This window comes from Schistocerca americana, chromosome 3 (genome assembly GCF_021461395.2).
Source record: "Schistocerca americana isolate TAMUIC-IGC-003095 chromosome 3, iqSchAmer2.1, whole genome shotgun sequence".
Lineage (NCBI taxonomy): Eukaryota > Metazoa > Arthropoda > Insecta > Orthoptera > Acrididae > Schistocerca > Schistocerca americana.
Genome location: NC_060121.1, coordinates 528,508,404 through 528,535,872, shown reverse-complemented (window position 1 = coordinate 528,535,872; position 27,469 = coordinate 528,508,404). Strand labels below are relative to the sequence as shown.

The 27,469-nt window shown below is 43.3% G+C and overlaps 1 protein-coding gene across 1 annotated transcript in view; it reads left to right on the top strand.

Annotated features, from left to right (window-relative positions):
* The first annotated feature begins 4,220 nt into the window (after window positions 1-4,220).
* LOC124606194 overlaps window positions 4,221-27,469 on the top strand; it is a 90,715-nt gene continuing 67,466 nt past the window's right edge. The window contains exons 1-2 of the mRNA XM_047138162.1: window positions 4,221-4,229; window positions 12,989-13,174. Of these exons, the coding sequence (XP_046994118.1) occupies window positions 4,221-4,229; window positions 12,989-13,174 (195 nt within the window). The remainder of the gene's footprint in view (window positions 4,230-12,988; window positions 13,175-27,469) is intronic.

Sequence of the window (27,469 nt, the reverse complement as noted above, 5' to 3'; positions counted from 1 at the left end):
ACAACTGGCGGCTGGTCAATTTTTATACATGACAATGCGCGTCCGCACTGAACGGCGCCCGTGGAGGAATTGGTGGAATGGGACGTATTTGGCGAATGGACTGGCCCGCCTGTTCCACCGCCTTCAATCCCATCGAGTGCTTGTGGGATGAACTGGGGAGACTTATTGCAGCACGTCTATTCGTACCAACGACCATCCAGCATTATACTCAAAAGTCATATCTGGTGATTAGGCGGCTAAAGACGTCATCAGGAGAGGCCAAAAGAACAGTAATATTTCTGCTGCCTCAGAGGGCTTTTTGAACGGCTATGAGCAGTCTCGCAACCCTGGGGCGACGACTTTTTTTAAGTTCAAAATATTGTGCTAGATGTAGAAATTTTATCAATGACTGATTTTTACTATTTCCACTACCGATTCCACTGTGATACTTTGGTCTGCGATCACTAGGGTCCTCACTTTTACGATTACAGTACTTCACAGAGAGGTGGTCTGCCACTAGTGATGCATATCATCTCCATTTTAATATTTTGGTTTCTCTAGCAGAGAGATATGGCACTGTTTCTGGAACTACAATGCATATGAGGACTGAACACATGTATCATGTAAACAAAAACAGCTAATATTTAAGTGTATTTTTTATCGGTGATAATTAAAGTTATTGGCTATCCCTCGTAAAATAAGAGTAGCAGCAGTAGTCATAATCTTTGGAAAATCTACATCTGTACTCCAAAAGCCGATTGTGTTGTGTTGTGGAGGGTATTACTGTCACTTCCCCTCTTATCTTTCTACACGAGAATAACTAAAGCCCCAGAAACCTCCATGTTATCTTAAATCTCTCCCTTTTTAACTTCATGGTCTCCTAGGAAGGCATAAGTAAGAGTAAACAATAAACTGAGGGAATCTTCTAGGAACATACCCTCTACAAATTTTAACAATAAACCACACCGCGACCCACAACCGCAACCAACACTGGAGTTGGTTAAGCATCTTAGGGCTTAGGAAACGCGTCTGTGACGAAATGCGTTATTCTTGTCGAAACTAGTCAGTTTCCTTCGGAAAACTATCTGGTATCACTGACTGACGTATAATACTCAAATATCGCTTGGAAGAGAGTTTTGTGATTTTGTTGCTTGATGGATGATCTTATGTTGCTGAACAATCTTTCAATGAATCTGAGTCTGTCGTCCGCCTTTCATATGGTTCATTTTCTGGTCGTTCAATTTCATATCACTGTTTACACATACGCCCAGGTAATTAATGGATGCGACTGCTTCCAGTGACTATTCAACAGCAATCGATGTGTCTATATACAGGGAGTATCTTAAATGAATGTAGAAAATTACAAGGCTGGCAGAGTGGGCCATAACAAGCAAATTTCACAAAGCAACCCACGTCCACATACGTTAGCGTACGGCGCTAGGCGTCGTTGAAAAGCGTCACACACCGCCAAGAATGCAGTCACATAACATGCCATACGAGCCGTAATGGTAGCAGGTATGCAGGGCAGCGTTTTCGATGTATTCGTCGCATCAAGATAAATGAGAAGTCGGGGTGAAGGTTTGTAAGCTTTATTTCAAAACAGTTACAAAGGTGCTCGAAATTACGCCCTCCTGCTTGACTGCAAGTCGTGCAACGACGATGGAGTGACTGTCGCACTCTTTCAAACACTCCTAGCAAAGTGGAAACTGCGTCGGAGGATACCACAATGCTCGCTACCGGCTCCTTATCAGTCACAATGAGTGTTTCGTAGACAACAGATTTCAGGTAGCCCAGAAGAAAAAATCGAAGATCAATGGGCGTCAAGTCGGGGGAACGTGCCACCAGCCCACCGCGCCTTATCCAGTTCTCAACAAAGGGTTCATCCAAATGCATGTGCACTGCATGTGCAAAATGCGCAGGTGCACCATCGTGTTTGTACCACATTCGCTGTCTCACGTTGTGCAGAATATGTTGCAACAACTCTGGCAGAGTTTCTCGTAAAAAACTAAGTATCTGTTTGCGTTCAGTCGGAGGGGCAACATGTATGGACCGACCAGATTATCGCCCTCTAAGCCAGTGCAAATGTTGACCGGGAAGCGATCTTGATGACAACGAACAAAGGCAGTGTGTGTATTTTCCCGTGACCACACGTGTTGATTGGAGCTGTTGAACGTACCTCCTCGTGTAAAGGATGCCCCGTCCACAAAAAGTGCATGGTTCGGAAAGTCCAGTTGAATGGCACACCGTTGCAAAACCCACTGACTGGATTTAGTTCGACCTGAAAAATCGTCTGGGTCAAGGACGTGAATTTTCTGATGGCGGTAGGGGTGCAAATCATCTTCACTCCACACACGCCAAATTGTGGAATGGCTTACACCCGTTTCACATGTAACACGCTGCTAGTTTGTTGAGGGTGTGTTTTCCAGCGGAGCTAACGTCTCCTATTCAAGCTCTGGTATAAGCCATGTGGGTTGACGACCGCCTCCGTCTGGCGGTCGCACCTGTAACAAAATGAATAACGGGTTTCAAAGTAGGCCATAAATGCACATGTGCCATTTCGAGAACTTATCTCAAGTGAATCTGTCTCTGCTACGTACCTGTGGATGGCAGTAAATGTGCATGGATCTGGCACTGGACGATTTGGAAACCGCCGTTGGACAGCGTGAGCATGCTACCGTGGCGGCTCGAACGTCATGTTGTGTGCCTACCCTCCTGGCGGCGCGCGACACTGTTCAACGAAGCTAGCGCCGTACACTGACAGAGGACGACATGGATTGCTGTGTGAAATATGATTTTTATGACCTACTTTACCAGCCCACTAATTTTCTACATTCATTTCAGATACACCCTGTATATTAAGAAAAGTGTCCGTTTGTTCGTTTGTAATTCACACAAATCTATAATTTTATTACGATCTCAATGAACTTTTGGACACTGTATCATAAAAACAGGAGAGAGATCTCTGTCTGTATAAAATTCCGTAATCTGAAATAAAACATAATTGCATTAATGTATAAAGGGAAAGGCTGTTACCAAATGTCTTTAAAAGTTCTTGGCTGATTTATTTCAAATATATAAAGGAGAAAAGTCGCTATCAAACATTTCTAATCACTTGGTCCATTTACTTTAATGAATTTCTACATTCAGATGGAACAATGAAGAGAACTAATGAAAAATTAATTGCCAAACAAACGAAATATGTCGTGGTAAATGACTGCGATCCTCATCGAGAGTATAAATTAGAGCGGCAATATCTGTCTTGCACATAATACCGTCAGACATCATTAAACCGGGGAACAAGCGAAAGCTGTAAAATTTGACAGGAACATGATCACACTCTTATTTATTGACTACTTGGCTTTAGTACATATGCAACAACAAGGCTGGCCGTGAAGAACCTATGGCCGAACTCAGCAGAGGCCACCACCATCATGGGGTATGCAGCAGGCGAAGAGGTATTGATTCCTTGCATTCTGTTGACATCCAGTGATTTCAAAACGCCCTTCGATTTAAAGCGATTGCAGTTTCCCACGCGGCTTGCGTTCGCTATATCTATCAACAACCCAGAGGGCCAATCACTTTGTGTTGCAGATATTAAACATCCCTGGCAAGGCAGGGGCACTGCAGCTAGTGCTATTATACGAATGAGAGTTTTTCAACTTATTTAGCACAACACGCCTCAGTTGTTTATTTTGATGGTCAACTGCACCTAGCGTCGGTCCTCTGCGGGTTGAAAATGGCTCTGAGCACTACGGGACTTAACATCAGAGGTCATCAGTCCCCTAGAACTTAGAACTACTTAAACCTAACTAATCTAAGGACATCACACACATCCGTGCCCGAGGCAGGATTCGAACCTGCGACCGTAGCAGTCGCGCGGTTCCAGACTGAAGCGCCTAGAACCGCTCGTCCACACCGGCCGGCGGTCCTCTGCAGGTCTTTCTGCATTTGCCTACAGTTTTCTAGCTTTGCGACTTCTCTGTACGCAATAACATCACTCGCGAAAAGCGTCAAGGGGCTTCCGTTGTTATCAACGTTATCTGACCTCGTGTCACATTCCACGTGATAAGCAACTGTGCAGGATGTGACCGCTGCTCGACGTAACTTTTTCGGCACTCCACCTGTGCTGTTGCGTGGCCATTGTCTGTCGCAAGGCTCACGGCTGGCTGCCTCCCAGCCGCCTATATATACGGCGGCCAGGCACTCGAGCCGGTGTGTGTGTCTGCAGCTCATCCAACAACATGATCAAGGTAAGACTGTGTGTAATCTATAGCTGCAGGTACGAGGCAAGGTGGACATCTCTGGGCATGGCCGTAAGCACTATCTTATAAGCACAAATTGACATATATTCAACCAAGTCTTCTATTAAACCAACCTTCTTTGTTCACTTTTTTCCTGTAAATGCAGTACATCAACGTCACGTTCAATCTGTTTATTAGGCAAAGTCTCTTCGGACATAGATATTATAATACGTTTGATGTAGTCCAAGGGTGCCAAAGGTAGTGAATACAGGTGATGTTCCAACTATATAAACATCAAATCTCTAAGTTATCCTTCAACCACATGCATTCTCCAGATGCTTTTTTTTCACACATTACGTCTAAAATTTTGCCCCCGTTCTTTGCAATAGACGGCAATAGCGGCATGTGGTGGTGCAGGTCATAGGTCGTAAGTGTCATACAATGATCCTAGGCGTTTGCAAACTCAACGCCATCGAAATATTTGTCGATTCGCCAATGCGTCATAATGTTACTCTTGACTGAACGTGTCAATTTACGAGCCCAATTCTCACCATGTGGGAAGTTTTAATTTTCTGCTTTAATATTAAGAAATCTGTAGCAGAGATTCATAAAACGCTAGGTAAGACCTATACTGAGGCAGCGATTAGTGAATGAACGTGCAGAGAATGGTTCAAATGTTTCAAAAACTGTGATATTGACGTCGAAGACCGGCATGGTGGTGGAAGAGAGGAGGTTTCATAAGTTACTGAAACCGACGGAAATAATCACAGAGATCGTTATAGAAAGCAACTGGTGCATTTCAGCACTCTATGGAAAATCTCGTCAAAAATACTTGGAAAGGTTGAAATGCGAAGTCCTACATCACCCGCCGTATTCTATAGACATTTCTCCCTTTGACTACCACCTTTTTCGATAAATGGTACACAGCGTGACTGACCAGCACTTCCAGTCATATGTACACGTGCAAAATTGGGACGATTGCTCCGCAGGATTCGTATGCTGTCAAAGAAGGGAGGAAGCGGTGGCCAATTACTTTGAATCGTAAATTTTTGTAAGTTCTTCACAATAAAGCCTCGAATTTCGAGGATAAACGTTGGAAGCAAAGTTGTAGACCTAATATTATTTTCTTTCATTTCGTACACATGGCTTGTATAAAATTCGCCATTTGTTTGTTTTCTCATTCTCTGACAATAACTAAGAAGAATGCCTTTTCCCTTCCCAGAAAGCACTTAACATAGCCCTTCAGACAGATAATATCAATTTCACTTGTCCTAGAGTTACGCCAACAAAGTTCCACACACTATTTTCATTGCTGTTGCGTTTTGGGTGTGTAGTAGGAAGCATACTTGATTGAATTTTCAGGTATTTGGGGAGGGGGGGGAGGGAGAATAAGTAGGAAGCGAAATTTAGTACTCAGACGTGTCACCTAGTCGCTTATCTGGCGAGCATTCCTTGCTTGGCATATGTGCAGGTTAAACTTCAAATTGTTATTCCTGCTGAACCTGACTTACTGAATTGATCTCAGTTGGTGTTGAAAGGCGTTTGTCCTCAAGCTACTGCGGAGAAAATTCTCACACCAGGATTGACATCTGGTGATGTAATACTGAATTGTCCTGAGGCTGCTTCCAAGAAAATTAATCTTGCAGCAGATCCGGCCGTTGTGTTGTCGGCCTGCGGTGCAGTTGGTGGCCCAGTTCCAGGATATGCCGATAGCGGGATTGACCCGCCTTATCGTAGAAATCACGAGCAGTCTGCTGACATCTGCCCCGCAACAGCGGGATGCCTGTCTCTTGGTGCAGCTGATGACTTTGAATATAGACTGGGGAGGCGCAAGGGAGCTTAAGAGTCCGTTCTGCAACTTCTGCAGCGCTATGATGCAAGTGTCAGCGGCTCTTCTCCGCACAACGACCGCTTATTCTGACCCACTGCCTTTCATCTGACACCACTTATATGCGGCTTCCGTGTGAGCCTCTCATAGGTTGTCACCTATGGCGGCAATAATGCCTTTAAGGCAATGGGGTATCGAGTGGAACTGAGCTTGGACAACAGACTCTGGTACGTTATTCCATGCTGCTTCAAATCTGTACCAGATTTCATTAATCGCTGCAGCTGGCGATTGTTGGAGTGCTATTGTATCGCAACCAGTTACTACATGTAATGAGTACATGAAGATGACGTTCTATTTAGCCCAACAGTCGGCACATTCTGTATCAAGGAATGTCTTGTATTACCTTGTTGAAAGATAACGTCACAGATGCCTTAACGCATCAGAAATCTAACGTCTGCTGACCAGATTCTCTGGCTTGCTAAGCAGAGGTGACCGTTCTGGGCCTGTTGACGACTGATGACAGTCGTCAACATACCCAGAAGGTTAGCAGACTTGTCCAAAAGAACAGACACCATGCATTCAGATAACTGATTCGCCTGGATGGGCAATGGACCCACCTCCTCAGTGCGGATACATAAGTACGTCCGACCTCCTGCGGGAATCTCAAGAGTAGCGAGAATGGACGTGAACATCTGCAGATAGGTGACGCTCGGTGGGAATGTGGATCGGCCGTCGGGGGAGCCGAGACAGTCCGCACAGTTGCGATAACACTGTGTTCCGGATGAAGCATGGTTAACGCACATGCCTACTAAGCAAGAGATCCCAGGTTCAAAGCGCAGTGTGGTATAAATTTTCACTCGTCGCCGTTGATTCCGCTTAATGTCCCGAGGCAGCTGACTTCAGTAATCCCTTCTCTTTCCTTTCCTTTCTCGCCACCACCACCTTCGGACATATCCGGAAGAACAGTCGTACAACTTTCCGTGATTTTCCATTGGCGATAAATCGTTCTGAGTAAAGAATTTAATGACTGCGTGGTATCTACAGAAAGATCAATCCAGACGCCTGTTTTAAAATCCGTGTAAATAATACTATTCCTTTATTTGCTTTGCAGCTTCTGCAGTATCACCGTTTGTAGACGTATTATTCCGGAGCTCAAGTGGAAGCTAGACATAAGTTTTTGCACAATACTTACATACCTGAAAGGAAAAGAACTTACTTCACATTAGTTCTACATGTCATTAGGGTGAGAAATTCTATCCATACACTCGTGCTTTGGTTATGAAATGGATCAGTTTTCATGTTCACCATCTATTGATCCATCCACACAATTAAGGTCACAGCAGTAGCGTTACAGCTGGTAATGGCAGCACAAGTAAAATCTTATGATGCCCATCAACGTCATTTCGTTTTCCTGTCTTCTACTTTGGCAAGATATTGTGCACGAAGTGTTAATGGGTCATCGGTCAATCTCAGATTGGATTCAGATTTGCTACAGATGCATCTGTCAACCTACACGTCGCAACTAAATATGACTCAACAGTTTTTGAGTTATAAATGTGCCGTTCGATATTGTGAAGAATTAGAAGCAAATGCAAATGGAACATTATTTCTTTTACCCCGGTTACTAATGTAATTGTTTTCAAGTTATCACAAAGAATGTTTTATGTTCAGTTTTATTAGATAGGCTGATAACTGTGTATTTCAAGTAGTTTGTGCAAAAGAAGGCGATTTCAATTGCAAGAAAGTGAACACGTTTTCGAAGTGCAGCTACTAATACTTACTGGGATGTCAGGAGAAGCAGTCTCGTGGAGAACTCGATTCAGACAATGCAACGCCAGCGACACAGGCAGTGCAGTCCAGTGAGAGGCTACCTAATATATCGACAGACAGAGAAAGCGTCAGGCATATATATGCACAGTAAGCCTACGTGGAGGACATGAGGAATGAAATATTTGTGCAAGACTAGACAAATTTCTATTATGATGCGTAATAATTATGCACCATATCAAAAGACAATTAAAAATAGTAATGCTTACATTCTGGATACTCTACCAGCAAATATCTGGGACCAACGATTCGGGTAATCTACATTCATTAACCTATAGCGCCAAGTTGATGGTATTAAACAGTATCAAATGAATAGTTAGTTTACGTATGATGGAAGCACAGAAAATATATGTAATAAAGCAAAATTGATTTAGAAGCGATTACTACTAGTGATCAACATAAACAACGACGTTATTTCGAGCCCATTTGTACGAAACTAATTCGCTAGTTGGACTGAATATTTGGCAGATATTATGTAATATATTGGAAAGTACTTTTCTGCGTGGTGTTGGAATGTTGTGTTCTAGAAACCATAATACATCAACGTCTTTTTTAGAAGTATAAGTTGTTCAATAAATAAATTTGGATATGCATGATTAACAGATGGATCCTGAGAACACACTTTCATTGCACCTTTTTCTAAATGCATGTGAATACGTAATACACATCTACATCTCTATATACATGATTTGCAATTCACAATTAGGCCTAAGTGCCTCGCAGAGAACCCAGAGAACTACCTTCAAGCAGTTTTCTACTGTTCCAGTCTCAAACAGGGCGTAGGAGTTCTGATTTCTCTAATTTTATTATTACCATCATTTGGCCCTACGTAGGTGACCGCCAACAAAATATTTTCGCGCTCGAAGGAGAAAGCTGGTGATTGGAATTTAGTAAGAAGATCTTGCCGCAACTAAAATCGCCTTTGTTTTTTACTGATTCCCACCCACCTCTAATTCGCGTATCATATCCATGGCACTCTCTCCCCTGTTTCGCGATAGTACAAAACGTGCTACCCTTCTTTGAACTTTTGCGATGTCCTCTGGTGCAGATCTCATACCGGGCAGCAGTACTCCAGAAGATTACGGACAAACGTAGTATTGGCAGCCTCTTAAGTAGACCTCTTTCGCAGACGCTGATCGGTAGGTCAATATCGTAACTGTGAATTTCAACGACTGTGATTAAATTTGGTCCACTTAGTTGAAACTCTGATTTCGACCTGACGTGTACTTCAATCGTTGGGTCTTTGATTGACAACACCTGTATTACAGATGTCATGCAATCCACATTTACCCACAACGATGAGATGATGTCGTTGTGTGGTGTGAGTATGTTGTGACTAAGTTCTTCTACACACATTTTATCTACTTTTGTAATGCAGGATGTTGTATTTGGGAGAGGTCGCAAAGTATAGTGAACAGTTCGGGCAAAAGTCAAAATCAACAGGAAAGAATTGCCTGTGGGTGCGTTACATCACACGCGATATTAAACGTGAACGCTTTTTCTCGTAAGACAAGAAATTATGCCGATTCCAGCGTTACAGAAAACATCAGCCTACATCTGTAGTGTACTGTAGGCGTGTTTCGTGGTAGGGTCGATGAGAACAACTTATTACTCCAAACATACTGTCTGCCGTTGCTTTATGGAGTGTGCGTTACAGAAAACATCAGCCTACATCTGTAGTGTACTGTAGGCGTGTTTCGTGGTAGGGTCGATGACGAACAACTTATTACTTCAAACATACTGTCTGCCGTTGCTTTATGGAGTGTGTGTAGCAAAAAATACGACCAAAGAACAATCGTTGTACAATACTGCATGCTCCCTGGCGTTCTCTCGCGGCCACCAACCGAGAAAGTACGACACACGTATTAACAATGCCAACATTGTGCTGTCAAACGCCTAGCTAGTTACGCCACTGAGCATGAGTGCGGTGCAAGGACGTAAACACAAATTTACATTCATTTCGTTTCGGTAACTCCGTGCTCGTGCGGAATATGCACTTCCATTCCAGAACCAATTTTAGTTTGCCCTAGAGAGAGATAAAGTGTAATTTGAAAGTGTAAACACATTCACTGAAAACATAGCAACTAGTGCAGGCTACCTAATATATCGACAGACATAAAATTAGGAAGGACAGCGAAGAGCGAAGGTTCACTATTGTTCATATACTGTACATTAAGAAGAATGGGTACTGAAATTTTATGCTATTTGTGAGTATAGATGGTTCAAAAAATACACAAAGCCGTCACCTCTACCTGCAACAAGGGCTCGCATCCGTCTGAGCTGTACTTCGATAACGGATGCACGTACGTCATTCCATGCTGCTTCAACTCTACGCCATCACACCGCGTCACAGAGGTCCTGTGTGGGCTGCAATTACCGTGCGCCAATGTAACCTTGCAGATACTCTAATGCGTTTGTGTAGAGCTTATTTACGCCTCTGCACCACAGATGGAATAGTATTTGCAGAGGACGTGTATTTCTATAAAGGACGCTTCTCTGGCGGCCACCAATGGGCATGCGTTTCCAAGCCAATTTTCGCTCCAAGCCGGCACCGTGAACTAGAAATCTCCACTGGCGGACACTCATCTGAAATGGCTGGACAGTTGTCAGACGAAATATTGTGGCAAGAAGTCAACATGACCCGTCTGCAATACCAAAACCTCATAAAATATTCAGTACGGAGGGAAAACTTCAAGAAGCACAAGGCACGATGTCAGGAATGTAGCAACCGCAGTACAGACGGCATGCAAAGCGAACAGAAGATGATATGCCATTACATCAGATACTGGGCTTGTACCAATCTGGTAGAGTTCATTCTTCACACATGGATACGTCCATGACGTTGCTATACACAGAACCGGGACTGGCCTAGAAATATAACGTCGTGCAACTCTTGTGTCCACCTTTGTCGATGGTTGCACCATCTCTCTGCAGAGGCGTCATGGTGCTGACAGTCTGTGGTGCTCCACCCTTCGTCGCACTGTTTGCAGGACTCGTTTCCGCCAGCAAACAGGCCCATTGTCAGACTCAAGGCACGTGACTTGGCATCACTAAGCGGCACGTCCAAGGGAATAATACGGCTGTCCTCTCAGGCGCAGCGCTACAGTTATTCTACGTGGCTTTACGTATGGTATCCTGACCCCACTGATTCGTTTCTTTCATGACAGCCGGGGGATCCCAGCTACGTGGGCAGCAGCACCACACAACGATAAACCTCCGTCTCGAGGTACCACGATCCTGCAGTTGTTAGTTTCCAGTACCTGCTGATACACATACGTTCTGATACACGCTTCTCCTGCTAACATGAGGCGTAACACCATCTTTTAACAAGCAACCAAATTTCAAATACGATTTCTGAAGGATGCTTTCACGGCGGAGTCTTTCCTCACATACAAAATTTAGATTACGTTGCTCTTACCCATTGTGTATGATTGCACTGAAATGCCAATTGTTTACATGCCCAAGCATGTGGTACATTTCATGGCATTACTTCTGTATCAGGAACGCTATCCAGATTGGCGACAGATATAAGTTCCCTCTCAAAGCTTTGGACGGCCTTTAGCAAACGGAATCAAACTGTAGAAAACACAAGTGAGGCTTGGCCACGAGCTGCACTGTATTTTTAGAGCAAAGTGTACTGATCGAATTGTCTCCAGTCTCTCTTTGTGTAACAAGCAGCGTAGTCATACAGGTTCTGGATGTCTCTGCAAGTTCATTCAGATTATGACACATAATCATTCATAAATGATTCAGGGGTCATATACCAAGAAGTTGTTACGTCCATACTTCCAATGTTATCTCCTGTTAATCGGTGTTTCCAATTAAATGCTACAAACGAAGTAAACTTACAGAGGAATCCAAATCCTATATACACTACTGGCATGATGATGGTCGTATCCGTGTTTGGCGACATCGCGGTGAACGCACATTGGAAGCGTGCACTCGTTATCGCCATACTGGCGTATCACCCGGTGTGATGGTATGGTGTGCCGTTGGTTACAGGTCTCGGTCACGTCTTGTTCGCATTGACGGCACTTTGAACAGTGGACGTTACATTTCAGATGTGTTACGACCCATGGCTCTACCCTTCATCCGATCCCTGCGAAACTCTACGTTTCAGTTGGATAATGCACGGACCGCATGTTGCAGATCCTGTACGGGCCTTTCTGGATACAGAAAACGCTCGACTGCTGCCCTGGCCAGCACATTCTCCAGATCTCTCACCAACTGAAAACGTCTGGTCAATGGTGGCCGAGCAACTGTCTCGTCACAATACGCCAGTCACTACTCTTGATGAACTGTGGTATCGTGTTGAAGCTGCATGGGCAGCTGTACCTTTACACGCCATCCAAGCCCTGTTTGACTCAATGCCCAGGAGTATCAAGGCCGTTATTACGGCCAGAGGTGGTTGTTCTGGATACTGATTTCTCGGGATCTATCCACCCAAATTACGTGAAAATGTAATGACATGTCAGTTCTAGTATAATATATTTGTCCAATGAATACCCATTTATCATTTGAACTACTTCTTGGTGTAGCAATTTTAATGGCCAGTAGTGTAACTACACTGGTGATAACAGGAAGGAAGGTTGGAAACAGTTAGGTACGTATGGCAGAAGTCAGGTATGTGTTGCTCCAAAAATACAGCGTAATTCATGGCCAATCCTCACTTCCGATTTTTTGAGTATGATCTCGTTTTCGTCACCCAAAGTTCCGAGAGGAAACTTATATGGATTACACGGCTGTTCCCCGTCCGGATACTGTTACTGATAGAAACATAGTGCAAATTGCATAAAACGAATCGGTAGGGACATCTGAACCACCCTGTATGGCGACACTAGTCTTTAGAACATTTTATAGAACACACTTATTTAGAGCATGTTAACTAGCAGTACCAGTCTTGCACTACAACGTATGACATGGCTCCAGACGCCAAGAGCTTGTGTCAGCCAAGAACTTCATTCTATGGACGTTAGTTGTTACAAAGTGAGAGGTCACTGCTTCACTAGCTCTTGCAAGTTAACTGTCTGTTACCTGTTCTATAGATGGTTTACTTCAGTATGTAATGAGATTCAGAAGACAGTGGTAGCTCAACACTTTTCCTGTCCTACAGATTGCCCTGGTGCTGGCCTTGGCCGCCTGCTGCGTGAGCGCCGCCCCCAAGGCCGGCCTCGCCCCCCTGGCCTACTCCGCCCCCGTGGCCTACGCCGCCCCCGCGCCAGCCGTCGTGACGGCGCACAGCTCGCAGTACATCGCGCAGAACTTCAACGGACTCGCCGTGGCCGCCGCCGCCCCCGTCGTCGCCGCCGCCCCTGCCGTCGCTGCAGCGTACCACGCCGCCCCTGCTGTTTTCGTCTAGTGATGGCTGTCTTCCTGCTACTCTGACAATGCAAATAAAACAATTTCTGATGAGAGTACTTGAATATTTTTATTTTTCTATCGTCCCAATTCCCCTAGACAATGAAAGGTTACCGTGGTGTCTCACACTAAATATTGGCAGGTATTGCCAGATGAAAGCTTAATCTTACTCGTCTCTCAGTTTCCTTGCTACCACCACCGCTGAAGTGACAATGTATATGTGCTACATGTCATGGTATTAAAAAACCAATAATTTTATGTGAATTCTTTTAATTACAGTAAGCACAGAGTCATGATCAAGCTTGAGGCCAATGCTAACTTCAACTAAATCAAAAATACACAACTTATAAAAAAACAAAGTGCAAGGTTGTTAGTTTAGACCCAAAAGTTGCCCAACGGGTTCATCTGGACTCCTCTGCGTCTCAGGTTTGCAACGACTGCTTTTTCGTGCTCTAATATACCCACTTGATGGCTGAAATACATGGTGATTATATTTTAAGTTAAACTTTAAAACCGCTGTAGAAATGACACCACTGGTCAGAATTACGTCAAATTGCAACGGAATATTATCGGAGAAGGGGAAAATCGTATGGCAGAAGAAAAGTAAATAGTTATAAAATGTAGCAATAGATGGCGCTCGCTGTAGCAATAGATGACGGCAAGGTCATATCACATCGGATGGGGAAATCGGTTTTTAATTGTCCTGAGGCAAAAAACCGCATGAAAAGCATCAACAAAAATCAAATCGAATTATTAATTTCCATGTTCAGTATGCTGTCCACCGTTTTCTATAACAAGTTGAAATCGAGAAACAGCATGTTCCACAAATGATCGAAGTGTTTCCGGGGTCACGTTCAGAGCGTCTTGCACAATGCGTGTCTTCAATGTAGCTAAGTCTGCAATCGGAACAGTGAACACAACATCTTTTAGATAACCCCACAGCCAAAAGTCACACGGATTAAGATCAGGTAGTCGGGACTGCCAGGCTGTTAGGAAGTGGCGGCTGATAATTCTAGTATTTCCTAAATGGCGCTTCAGCAGCTGCTTAACTGCCCAATCTGCGGAGGTGCGCCATCTTGCATAAAAATTATCCCATCCACGCATCCAGGCTGTTGGAGAGCTGGAATGACGTGGTTCTGCAAAAGACACTCAGCGCATACCAGCGACGGTGAAGGTAACAGGGCCGCAAGCACCTGTCTCTTCGAAAAAAAATATGGCCCTATGATAAATGATTCCTTAAATACGCACCGCACTGTGACCTTTTCAGGATGAAGAGGTACTGGTTCATATGTGTGAATTTTTCGTTGCTCATATTCGACAATTCCGTGTATTGACATATGCTGTCAGATGGAAGTTGGCTTCGTCTCTCCACAAAATCTTCCACGGCCAGTCCACTTTCACGCGAGCAAGAAATTCTAAAGCAAGGGTCTCTCTGGCTGGCAGGTCAACAGGAAGCAACTCGCGCACAAGCGTAACTTTTAATGGATAGCAAAGAAGGATGTTTCGTAGGATTTTGCGCACCGTGATCACTGGTTTTTCCAATGTTCGGGCAAAGCTTCGTGCACTACACGTTTGCACACCATCACTCGTCTCCTCCTGCATTGCTGTGGCCGCTGCTTCCACTGACGCCGAATCAATTCGTTTTCTCCCTCGACCAGGTTGCACACCAAAATAACCCGTATTTTCGAATTTCCGAATCATTTTCTCCAGACCCACGGCAGTCATCGGACCAACGTCTGTTTTAGAACCCTTCAGTGTGCGGAAGTTCGGCAGAGCGACGTATGTACAGTCATTCTTCTTGTAGTACAGCTTTACAAGCAGAGCGCAATCCTGCATTGAGACAGTCATGGCGAACGTCGCAGACGCGAAAGGAGGAAAAGCCGTGTACTCAGCGTGTTTATACCAACTTCAGTGGGTCATGCGCAAGACAGGTGTTTTCATTTACGTATTCTGGCACATACAGCGCCATCTGTTGATCAATTTTCACATTTTTTTTTCTTCTGCCATACTTTTTCTCCCTTCTCCGATAATGTTCCGATGCAAATTGACGTTATTCTGACCATAGGTGTTATTTATGCAGCGTTTTGAAAGTCTAACTTTAATTATAATCACCCTGTATATGCACAAAAGTGTTACGAATATAGTATGAGGTGTGTTTTTTAAGTAAGTACCGTTTTGAAATAAAACTAAGACAAGTGTTTGAGTTTGCTTCTGAGTATTTGTAATCTCACCGACTGTGAAACATGCGCTGTGATTCGGTGTATTTTTTATTAATTTTTTTATGGTGAAGGCGTGAAAGCGGCAGAAATTCATCGTCATGTCAGTGAAGTGTACGGAAAAACATTATGAACAATGGAATGGTACGAACATCGGCGAGATCTTTTAGAGAATGGCATACGAACGTCGATGAACGTGGTTGAAGTGGTTGACCCTCAGTCATTACTGACTATTTGGTGCAGAAAGTTGATGAATAAGTGAGAGAGAACAGACGCTTTACGATTTCGAAACTGTGTGATGAGTTTCCTCAAGTATCAAGAAGTGAGCTTTATGAAATAGTTGCCTAATCAGGCGGCATATACGAGAATGGTATTCAAATGCCTTAATATTTCTGGGAATTATGTAGGATAGAATCTTAAAGCATAGGCTTTCACGTAAATATAAAATTGCTAAAAAAATGAACTTGTTTTATTTTTATTTCAAAACGATACTTAATTAAAAACACGCTTCGTATTAAAGAAAAAGATTATATGATGAAACGTACCTCCGTTGTTAGCTGGTTTATACTGGTGCACATTGCCAATTTGTAAATTAATTCCTGCCACTCGATCTAGTAATTGAGCTGGGCTTGTGGTAGGCACAGTATGGGTTGAATAAAATAATAATTTTAAATGGTAATGCTCTGGTAGTATGCAATATATGATTATAGTCTTAGAGAGTGTAGGTCATTCCTTGTAGGGACCAAACATGGAAACCACAAGCTTTTGCTACCTTTATCAGGTCAAAATGGTCACAATTACATACATGAGCAACTGAGAAAATATACTCACATTTGACTACGATAATACGTCCCCACTGATTTATCTACAAACACTGCCTTGAAAAGTTGATGTATTTCGGCATCCTCCAATCCTGGCTTACAGTTATAAAGTTTTGTCTGCGGTCTGTCACAACTCACTGACCCTATCTTTGTGAAACTGAAAATTACAAAAAGCAATAAATATTGCTTTGCTGCCGAGGGAGGCTGCAGAAGAGAGTGTAATGTGCGTGCAGTTGCAATTATCAAAATCCTGTTATTAGAATCCCCAGGGCACGGCATGAGCTTACTACGGTCGCTGATATTGGAGACTGAGATGACGGTGTTGTGTACTCCTTCATACACAGTGGTAAGGAGACACGCGCTACAGTGTGGTGTAGCAGTTGTCGCTGTAGGGAAGCTGGACAGGAGCAGAAATGATTATTGAACACGTAAATACAGTAAACAGAAGTTCTACTTAACTTATAGCTTCTAACAAGCGTTGTGAATAAACTTTACAAAATAAGAAAGAGCAATAAAGTCCAGCTGTTGCAACAAGCAAACTATAGTGTGTCATACAGTGTGAAGCTCCCGGTACTTACGCACGAGGAAACTCAAAGGCTGGCTAAAGCCTAGCTTACACGACGACACTATGTTGCAGGCAACTGCGCAACTGGCCACTGCGCATGCGCTCCGGCGCTTGCGCAACTCGTTGGTGAAACTAAACACCTTCGGCGTGTTCCAACTTTGGCGACACTAGTTGCATTAGTTTTGAGGTTATATGTCTTCGTAGAGCGTAGACAAACTTAAATATGAAATGGGGAACTGAGAATAATGTTCGCTTTTTGGATATCTATGTTTTGCATAGATGTTTGTGGGACTTCAGTGATGCTGATTACAAAAATAAGCAACATATTGCTGCCGCTGAGACCGTCATGGTTTGACAATATTTGAGCCACAGGGCAAAATTTATTTAGTTAGGAGCACATATACAACTGAATTAAGAAAAATACAAGCAAGTGTAATTCTAGCTATGGCAATGCTCTCTTTCAAAAATGGTTCAATTGGCTCTGAGCACTATGGGACTTAACTTCTGAGGTAATCAGTCCCCTAGAACTTAGAATTACGTAAACCTAACTTACCATAAGGACATCACACACATCCATGCCCAAGGCAGGATTCAAACCAGCGACCGTAGCCGTCACGCAACCTTGTGATGTTTACTTTTACAGGAAAGTTAAAAATTTCATAAAGCGCTTGCAAAATTGCAGCGCATTGTTACAGGAGAATCGTGAAATTAATTCCCGGGAAGATTCTATAAGAATTCATTCTATGATTCACCATCAATTATCGTCACCAATGTTACGAGACATATGCCTGGTTTGCCTCAAAATTATCAGAAACTCGAAACATTTTCGTAAATGTTAATGGGGCATGTTTGTCACAGATTTATTGCAAACGCCCTGTTATTGTACAATATCCGCTTTTATATGTTGCGTAAGATGTCGCAAAAATTATTGCTTTGTTTGTTTTTACGATAATTACCGCTGCCGTTCTTCTTTATAATTATTATATGTATAAAAACTGTTTCCCAATGGACTTTGTTATTCTGATTAAAAACCCAATGTTTCTCCTCATATACTTTGCAATGAAAAATGGAAAACCCACCGCCATGAATTGTGTTATTGGACAAAAAGAAAATAATTTTTATTCAATAATGTAGCTAATTTGTTAGAGATAATGTAGGTTTGGCAAACTTTCTGAATAATTGGTGGAATAACAAAAGAAAATGGAGCAGAAGAAAAAAAATGAAGTGCTGGAGGAGAAATCGAACCCGAGACCTCTGGCTTAAGTGTCCGAGCCCTAACCACCTTTTTTTTCTCCTTTAATAAAACATCCATATATGTACATAAGCACAAAAAACAAAATAATGAAGTGCTGGAACTGTTTCAACACGAATTGTATCCTACAATAGACTGAAGAACACATTTCAATATAGTGCCATTTGTAAGCTTACAAAATAGAACAAAAAGTAGTAAACTGACAATAGCCTCTTCAGTCCAGACAGAGACATAGAACCAAAACGCAAACACATATATAATTGACTGTCTTAACTAGAATGGCAGTTCTGTCATTTTATTCATAACCGTCCAAACTCAAAGTCAGTTGGAGCATACAAACGGATAACAAGAGATGCACAGGAAACATAAATTAATGAAAACGTCATAACGAAGTAAATAACACCATTGAGAAGTCGGGAGCAGTCCTAGGAACAGGTGTAACCCCTTATTCGTTGCATATTTTGTTCGCTACATAGTCTTGCATGTGATTCGTGTTCTTACCGGCATCGAGAATTACCCTACGTCTTGTTTTTCAAAAATTATGTCTAACATGTTAGCAAACATCTTCCTGATATTTGGGTAACGTTTCATCTTCCAACGTGCCGTTCTCATGTAAGCCTCGAAGCTAATGAGATTATCTTCACTATTGTGGATGATGATATATGTCACAAACTGTCCTAACATCCACATCACGGTGTTGTTCTTGGTAGCGGGAAAATGTTCCGTGTCCGGCCAGAGCAGAGTGTCGGTGCAGTGGCTGGCTGGGCTGCTGCGGGTAATCAGGCCCAGCCTCTGCTGCACCCATTCCCAATTAATGAGATGACCGCCACAAGTGAAGCGATGGCGTAAGGTGTCGACCAGACCACAGCGGACGCATTTATCACTGTCACTTAAACCGATTCTATGCAACCTTTCGTTAGTGGGTATAGCATCGTTTACCACTTTATACCATGTGGACGCCACTTCAGCAGTGTGGACGGTTAAACTTATGTTGTCCCAAACTGCCTTCCAACGAACCCTCGGGTATTTAAGTTCAATGGGATTCCGGACTATTGGAGATGTCTATCTTTTTAATAACAGGTGCGTCGCCAGTAAATACTGCGTGAAATAATGTCCATCAATATAGCTTACTTCAAGAAAAAACTGCTTGACATGTAGTTTGTAATGTATTTTACCTACATCAATGGGTGGGTGCATATCGGTGGGATGTAAGGTTCGGAAGAGCCAGCTGGCTACGCTGAGAGGTTCCTTGTCCAACAAATGAGTGATTCGTTTAATATATAACGCAGTACACTTTCGGTTAATGTCATGCTTGTTGAGTCCGCCGGCCTGTCTGGAAGACGTCAGCGTGGTGTATTTCACTTTGAACAGATGCCCTTGCCAGATAAATCTATTAGAGAGTTTCATCACATGTTTGGCCTGCATCTTGGGGACTGGAAATAGTTGGGTCATATAGTACGCTTTACTGCATATATAACTGCTGAGGAGTCGTATGCGTTGGAGAATGTTAACGGACCGCCAATTGTTTTCATAGATGGCACCTTGCATTCTATTGATGACCTGCTTCCAATTTTTTTGCATTCATTTTTAGCGGGCATTTGTCGATAATCATCCCAAGAGTGGTGTGGGCTTCGACACGCTTCGCCCAAGGTATAATAACTGCGTCGAATCCTCTAATGTTGACAAAGGTGCATTTACCGGCGTTGATTTTAGCACCGGAAGCACGACAGTACTCGTCTACCGCGGTCTTGACGGTTGATACGTCTCCGTCGTTGCGCAATAACACTCCGACGTCGTCGGCGTAAGCACGAACCACGAAGGACGTCCCGGCGATCGAAAGGCCTGCAAGTTTGTCATGAATAGAGCGTAAGAGCGGCTCGAGCGATAAAACAAATAACATCCCCTGCGGCACTCCTCTTTGGACCTCGATCAAAAGCCTTGCAAAAGTCGATAAACAGCAATGCGAGATTCACGTTAGTGACTGACGCTATGGCTATTACATCTCTATATTCCGAAAGGGGCGTCATAATAGTGCGACCAGGGAAGCATGATTGATGGTTGTGAATTACTTGCTTCATTAACGGAGACAATCTGCTGTTGAGTGCTCTGGCAAAGGTTTTGTAATCAAAATTGAGTAAAGTAAAAGGTCAGAAGTTATCTAAGGTTTTTCGGTGTTTGCTTTTTGGTAGCAATACAATTCGGCCTTCCTTCATTGCGGCCGGCACGTCACTCCCTCGCATCACTTCATGCGTGTCCGATTATGGGCCAGAAACGCACATAAAATTCCCGTGGCAAACCATCAGGGCCAGGGGATTTATTCGATGGCGAGCCAGAAATCAGTTCAAGGACTTCGTCTGGAGAAAAATGGTGTACGACCACCGAGTTGTCCGCAGTCGTGACTACGGTGGGCAGAGCACGCACGATATCGCCGCCGTCATCACCATATGTATCGCATTGTGAGTACAGATCCGTGACGTACCGGTAAACTGCAGTAAGAATATCACTCTGTCGGGTCAAACAGAGTCCATCATCTGTGTCCAGCTCCCCGATAAAAGCTCGTTTGCGATGGGCACGATGTTTTATGAGGTGATACAGCGATGCAAGTTCGTCCTCTTGAAGCGATTTTGCTTTAGATCTGATCTTCAGTCCTTCAAGTTGCGTTCGCTTTATGTCTATAAGCTTCGCCTTTATTTGTTTGATGGTCGTCAGCTGTGTGTTGGTTGGTGTCGTAGTCGCATACAACTCTCGCAGAACTGTGTGGTAAAAATCAATCGTGCGTTTGACATCTTGCGCCCGTTGCCAACTGTAGTTTCTTCAGGATAATCGCATTTTCCGTTTGACCACAGCATTCCACCAGGCTATCTTGCTCGGATATCTGCAGCATTGTTTGAGACAATCCGCCCATGTCGTGGAGATGACATCTTGTAGCGCGGCATCGGCGAGAATAAAAACATTTAGGCTCCACGGAATGCTATGCCATTTAATGTGCTGTTTGGCCAGATTTATCGTGACACAGAGGGCGCAGTGGTCGGATAAACTAGCCGGAATGACATTGGCGTCCAGAATATGTTGGCAAATGCTCTCATAGATGTACAAACGGTCTAGACGGCTACATGCGGTGGTGGTCAGGTACGTGTACTTTAGCAGGGTGGGAAATTTTAGTTCCCACGCATCCTTCAGCTGCAGGTGACGCACCAGATCATGTAGTTCCCTACAGTAATTAAAGTTTGGCGATTGGTCTTTCCTGTGGATCACACAGTTGAAATCACCACTAATTATCAACTGGGTTGGGTTGCGGCGTAGCAAGTATATGATGTCTTGTTGAAAGAAGTTTGCTCTTTCTGATTTTAAGGTCGTTCCAGATGGAGCATAGATATTGACGAGGGTGACGTCAAAAATTTGGCAAGCTATGCCTCTACCGGAATCCAACATTTCGATATTGCTCACTCGGATTTTGTCTCGTGATAGAATGGCCGTACCTGTACCCCCGTCCGCCACGGTGTTTACGATTGTTGCAAATCCTGATACATGAAAACTTCCTGTAACAGAACTATATCAGCTTCGGACTCAAAGATAAACTGCCGTAGCATTGCTAATTTTAAATCTGTTCTAACTCTGTTAATGTTCAGGGACGAAAACTTATAAGCTTGACTCATGATCGCCCGAGACTTGTGGGTGATGGGAAGCGTAGGAAGCCCAATCCATCTCACCGTCGGACTTCAAACCTACATCCGCAGGTTTTGTACCGGTTTTTGCGCTGACTTTATTTTTTGAGTTACTTCCAGCCACGGAGCCCTTTGGTTTAACTTTATTTTGCCGTCTCACAGTCGTCCGAAGTGTCATAGAAGACGGCGGAGTCGGCGAGTCATGGCTATAAGCAGTATGTGAAAGTCCTTGCTTCGGAACGGGTGACGGCAAGTCCGAAGACGGGGCTTCAGTAGGTTCACTGTGTTTGTTTGGAGCCGCACTGGCTGACTGTATACAGCTGTCCGGGTCCTCGTGTTGTATGGAAGCAGTTTCGAGGTGGCGGCTGTTTATGTTATGCTCTACCCCGCGTGCTTCATCCTCTGTGTTTACGAGTTGCAATTGACTGACTGCCGCCTCTTGTGTGTTGGCCACCTGTGGCGAGTCGACAAGCGGCATCGGAACGGATTGCTGTAAACACTCGACTGTCCTCGTACTGTCAGTTTCTGCGTCGTGCGGTTGAATGGGAATTTGGCGGGTCGTAACTGAGCCATCCGACACATGCGTGTCCTGTGTGGAGGCCCGTGGCTCCGCGTCATCGGTTTGATTTTTTACTACCTGGTCGCCGGAACCACTAACGTCACTAGTACGTCGTCGTTTGTTACCGACAGATAATGCAACACCGGTGGCTAAGGGGTGACTGGCCACGGGTTTTTGAGGCAAGGGTGAAGGGTGGGAAGGTGCCGTTACCGAGATCGTTGTCCTCTGACACAAATGCACTCGGTTAGGAGTCAGTCACAGAAGGCGTCTGATTTTGAGTTAGGACGTCAGCCAATTTTAATCTCTGTCGTTGTTGCAGATTGTTTCGAAGTACGACAACACGCCGTGGGCAATCGTCTCGTAAATGACCACTCGTGTTACAGATAAAACAAGTGCCTACTTGTCCCTCGTAAATGACATGAGCCTTATAACCACAAACCATTATAGCTCTGAGTACTATGGGACTTAACATCTATGGTCATCAGTCCCTAGAACTTAGAACTACTTAAACCTAACTAACCTAAGGACATCACACAACACCCAGTCATTACGAGGCAGAGAAAATCCCTGACCCCGCCGGGAATCGAACCCGGGTACCCGGGCGCGGGAATCGAGAACGCTACCGCGCGACCACGAGCTGCGGACACACAAACCATTATATAGGATGGGATATTGACTTTAACGGCCATGTCAACTGAGCGAACCCCACTATAACATTGGAGTTTGTGACGGCTAGACCATTTTTCGTTTCTAATCTGTCGGATGTCACCGTATTTGGCGAGGACATCTCTAAGAAAACAATTCTCAACCTCATGTGGCAAATTGAACACTCGCACTTGTTTATAGTCAATGTCAGCGTTAGTTATTGAAACTGTACTCACCAACTGATCACGATGTCGGAACTCTGCTTTCCCACCAGTATTCACCAAAATTTTCTCCAGTTCTATCTGGTCTAAAAACTCCACAAAGAAACAGTATTCCGCCATGTCATAATATGCTGTGTGGAACTGATCGGATGTGATGCCAATAATATCTACTATCCAGTCATGGATTTCTAGAGAACTCGGTTGCATTCTCAAATGCAAAACACAGAGTATTCTTACGGGGTACACTGGGAGTCATAACTGCACTATATGAGCAGTCAAGACCGGAGTGAATTAAGAAGCTTGCGTACGACGGTAGTGAAGAAGCACTGAAAATCTCACAGGTCACATTCCAAGAATTTCTCTAAACTCTGCTTGCGGCGCTACGACTACGCGGAAGTACCGACACGTCTGATCGCTGTCGCGTCCCAAGCGGAACTTCGAGGCCACACGGCGGCTCGGTGCTGAGCTAATATTTATACTCGTAAGGCACCTAAGAAACTTTGGATCGATTTTTCCCGGGATTTTCCGAGTAGTGCGTCCTAATATTTTAACCACGTGAGGTGTTAGGGGTCCACACAAAATTTCGGACAAATCCCCGACCCAACGGCCGTGCGGTCTTCATGTGAGAGTGGGCCGCGGAGCTGCCACCGGCCATCCTGTATCGCGGCGGCAGAGGGCGCTCTTAGCCGGAGCCGCTGAAGGCGTGACCCACGGGGCGCACAATCGTCTGATCCGGCAGGTCCCCGCGCGACGGCTGTCGACGTCTGTCGAAAACATGCGTTTCCGTTGACATCAAGTCCATTTTTGTTCGTTGTGAGATACAGAGACCTATAGTTAAATGAGCGCTGAAAAATCTGCAGTTGAGATACCAGAAATATTCAAGCATATGGCTTCTTGCTAGAGATGAACCTTTCTTTCAGTTTGTTTGGATCATTAATTGCAGAAGCATTATAGGCAGGAAAGTGGAGGTGATGGACTTGTATCACTATTGAAATAAGCCCTTCAACTGAGACGCCGGTGGGGTGGTATCGATCTGTAACACCACAGGTCCTACTGCATTTCTGAAAAAATCCGTCATTAGGCAGAAATTAATTACCAGACATCAATATATTTACAAGAGAAATTATATGTGCGGGCAATGATAGTGCTGTAGTACTGTAGCTAAACAACAGCGGAAATAGCATGTACTGTCTACGAGTCCGCTGGCCAGAATTCAATACACGATACCACATTTCAGACTGACAGAGAAATAACGATAGAAACACTAAGAAAGTTATATCAGCAATAATTTTCCAACTATGCAAACAAACTAAACGAGATGGTGGTTCACAAAGGAATAAGTTAAAAAAGTACATTCCAGACAAAAGTGAGTTTAATATATGAATGTGTATTATCTTACTGAAAACAAATAATGGTTCCTCAACTTATTATGATGAATTAGGAAACATTTTTAATAAGACAAATCAGTGCTTGCACATAATGATAATAACTATATTTGTGATACATGTGCCAAAATACGGTGAATGGTTTACACACTTTTTACATCAACCCAAGAAAGTCTTAACAAGTAATGTAATGTTAGTTGTAATGTTGCTTTTCTTTGTTGCTAAATTATCGTGTGAACTAGGAATTACTTAAAAATTATATAACACATGACAATTCACACTGCAAGTACGCTGTACAGGTTTATTCCACATCATATCAGTTAACTCCTCTTTTTTTATTATCCTCACTCGGGCATGGGTCAGTGTGTGCTGTTCTTACCATAAGTTAGGTTAAACAGTCTGTAAGCCTAGGGACCGATGACTTCAACAATTTGGTCTCTTAGGAATTCATACACATTTGAACATTTTTATTTTCAGTCGAGGTCTTGTACCTTGCAGTTCTCAGAATCAGCAGCTTCGTTAGTGTTGACAATCTCCAAAATTTCTTCATACCAAGCTTTGACTATATTAGGAAGAAAACACAACAGTTCCTGAATATCTTGCAACTTTGCTGCTCCTGTTGCTAGTTTCTTGATTGGTCCAAAGAAAGACATGTCTTTAGGCTGAATGGTTCTTTATGGATAAAAAAGACATGATAACATTGAATTATATTTTTATGCTCTGGTTGTACCATCTCTAATAAGTTGTTTTCTCGCATAAGACTGGAGTTCAAAAGGATATTTACCCTTTGGCTTTAGCGAGAATAACTAAATTAATTAATCTTCCAGCTTGTAATAACCTCACTTTCATCACAGACTTGGAATGTTTGAGACTTCTCCCTGTACTGCTGTAGAAGTGGCACGTACTATTCTTTTGAATAACATTTCCTACCTTCTTTAAATTCTTTACATAAATAGCGAAGTTTTTCGTACTGATTATAAAAGAGGCCATGCACTGGAAGAATGTTTTTTGTTGTAATGGTTCAAATGGCTCTGAGCACTATCGGACTTAACATCTATGGTCATCAGTCCCCTAGAACTTAGAACTACTTAAACCTAACTAACCTAAGGACATCACACACATCCATGCCCGAGGCAGGATTCGAACCTGCGACCGTAGCAGTCGCGCGGCTCCGGACTGAGCGCCTAGAACCGCTAGACCACCGCGGCCGGCCTTTTGTTGTAATGGCTGTTGATATACTTTACGGGATGTGAGGTCGTGGTCCAAGAACTTTTCTGCTCCTTACGACTGAGTCGGCAAGACTCAGCGGAGCAGCGCCTCTGAGGAAGTCCAGCACAGTTCTGGACGAAACGTAAGGAGCAGAAAAGTTCTTGGACCACGACCTCACATCCCGGAAAGTATATCAACAGCCATGTCACCCGGTCGTGAAAGCCTTCATTCTTTTGTTGTAATACCTTTATCTTTTCCAGCTATGTGTAGGAAGCAGTCATAACAAAATTTTTGTTTTGGCCTCTTGCTACATCAGGAAAAATAATTATTTACTTAAAATTTGATGATTTTTGAAGCTTCTTGAATATAAAGTTATGGAAAATCCCAGTAAATAGTACAAAGCACCGGCACTATGGAAATGTATATAGAAAATGTACACCCAAAGAAGACTTTTGAACTATTCGTTAATCACTAGTTTTCGCAATAGCAGGTTTTCGGCATAGTAAGTAAGATTCCAAACATAGAAAAGTACCACCTGTCTTACACTGTGCAATAGCATCCTTTTCTTTCTTTGTAATAAACCTTCATGGGTGTTTTGTAAAACTGTTGCTTACATTCAAGCTCATTTTCTTCCATTTTAAATCTTGTAATAATTTCACATCCAAAGTCACAAACGTCAGATTCTGGTCACCTGTAAAAAGCCTTAATGCTGCATGACATTTCATATTGACCTTTCGACGATACATTAACTGGTAGAACTCTTAAAAGAGAGTAAACAATATATTGACATTCAAATTCAGATTATCAAAGAACAACTTGCTTGTTTCAGACGCAGAGTAACGTGAACTTGAGTGAGGAATGATCAATAAATGCTCATTTACACGCATTCAAACATCATCTTTTATTTTATGGGTCCTATTTGCGTGCTTACCTCTTCTTTCCTCGAAGCAGTCTTCTGGAATAGCTTTCTTCTGGACAGTTCTCAAACGACTTTGTAATACCATGAACACTTTAAAAGAAAGTATCTTCAGACAGCCAATTTACAAACCTGGCCTAGCAATGAATAAACCCCACACCTTTTTTCTGTGGCTACGTTTGGGTGCCTTGGTTATCTCTTTAATCTGCTTACTCTGACATCATCCTGATATAAACGCATCATATTGGGCTTTATCACTGGAACTGTAAAATAGCCGAAACAGTTTCCTGCGTATTAGAAGTCACTGCTGCATCACATTCCTTTCGAATAACAGGCTGAAAATTACTTTCTTCGGTAATAATCGCTTTCTTATTTTTATAAATGCTACCAGCATTTATTCTCTTCTTACTCTCTTTGAAATGATTCTCTGTCTCTGGTTCATTTATTTTACTAATTTTTTAATATCAATTGTAGAAATATTTTCACTGTAATTACGCCACAGCAATAGGTAAAAAATTGGCGACAAAGAAGTTGAAAGTTAACTGCCACGAACCGCCTTTTGAAAGCAATTTCTCGGACTTCATGTAAGATATAGAGCGGAAACTGTCAAGAACGATAATTTAGATAAGGAGGAATCGAATCAGCACTCGGGTGGAAAGAGGGCATAACGGCATTTATGCCCTTTAGTCCATCAAACTCCTCAGTTGACATGGTCACAGACCACAAAAAACAAAAGAATATCTCAAAACATCTGTATGTAAAATCGACAAGCTGTCTTCAAC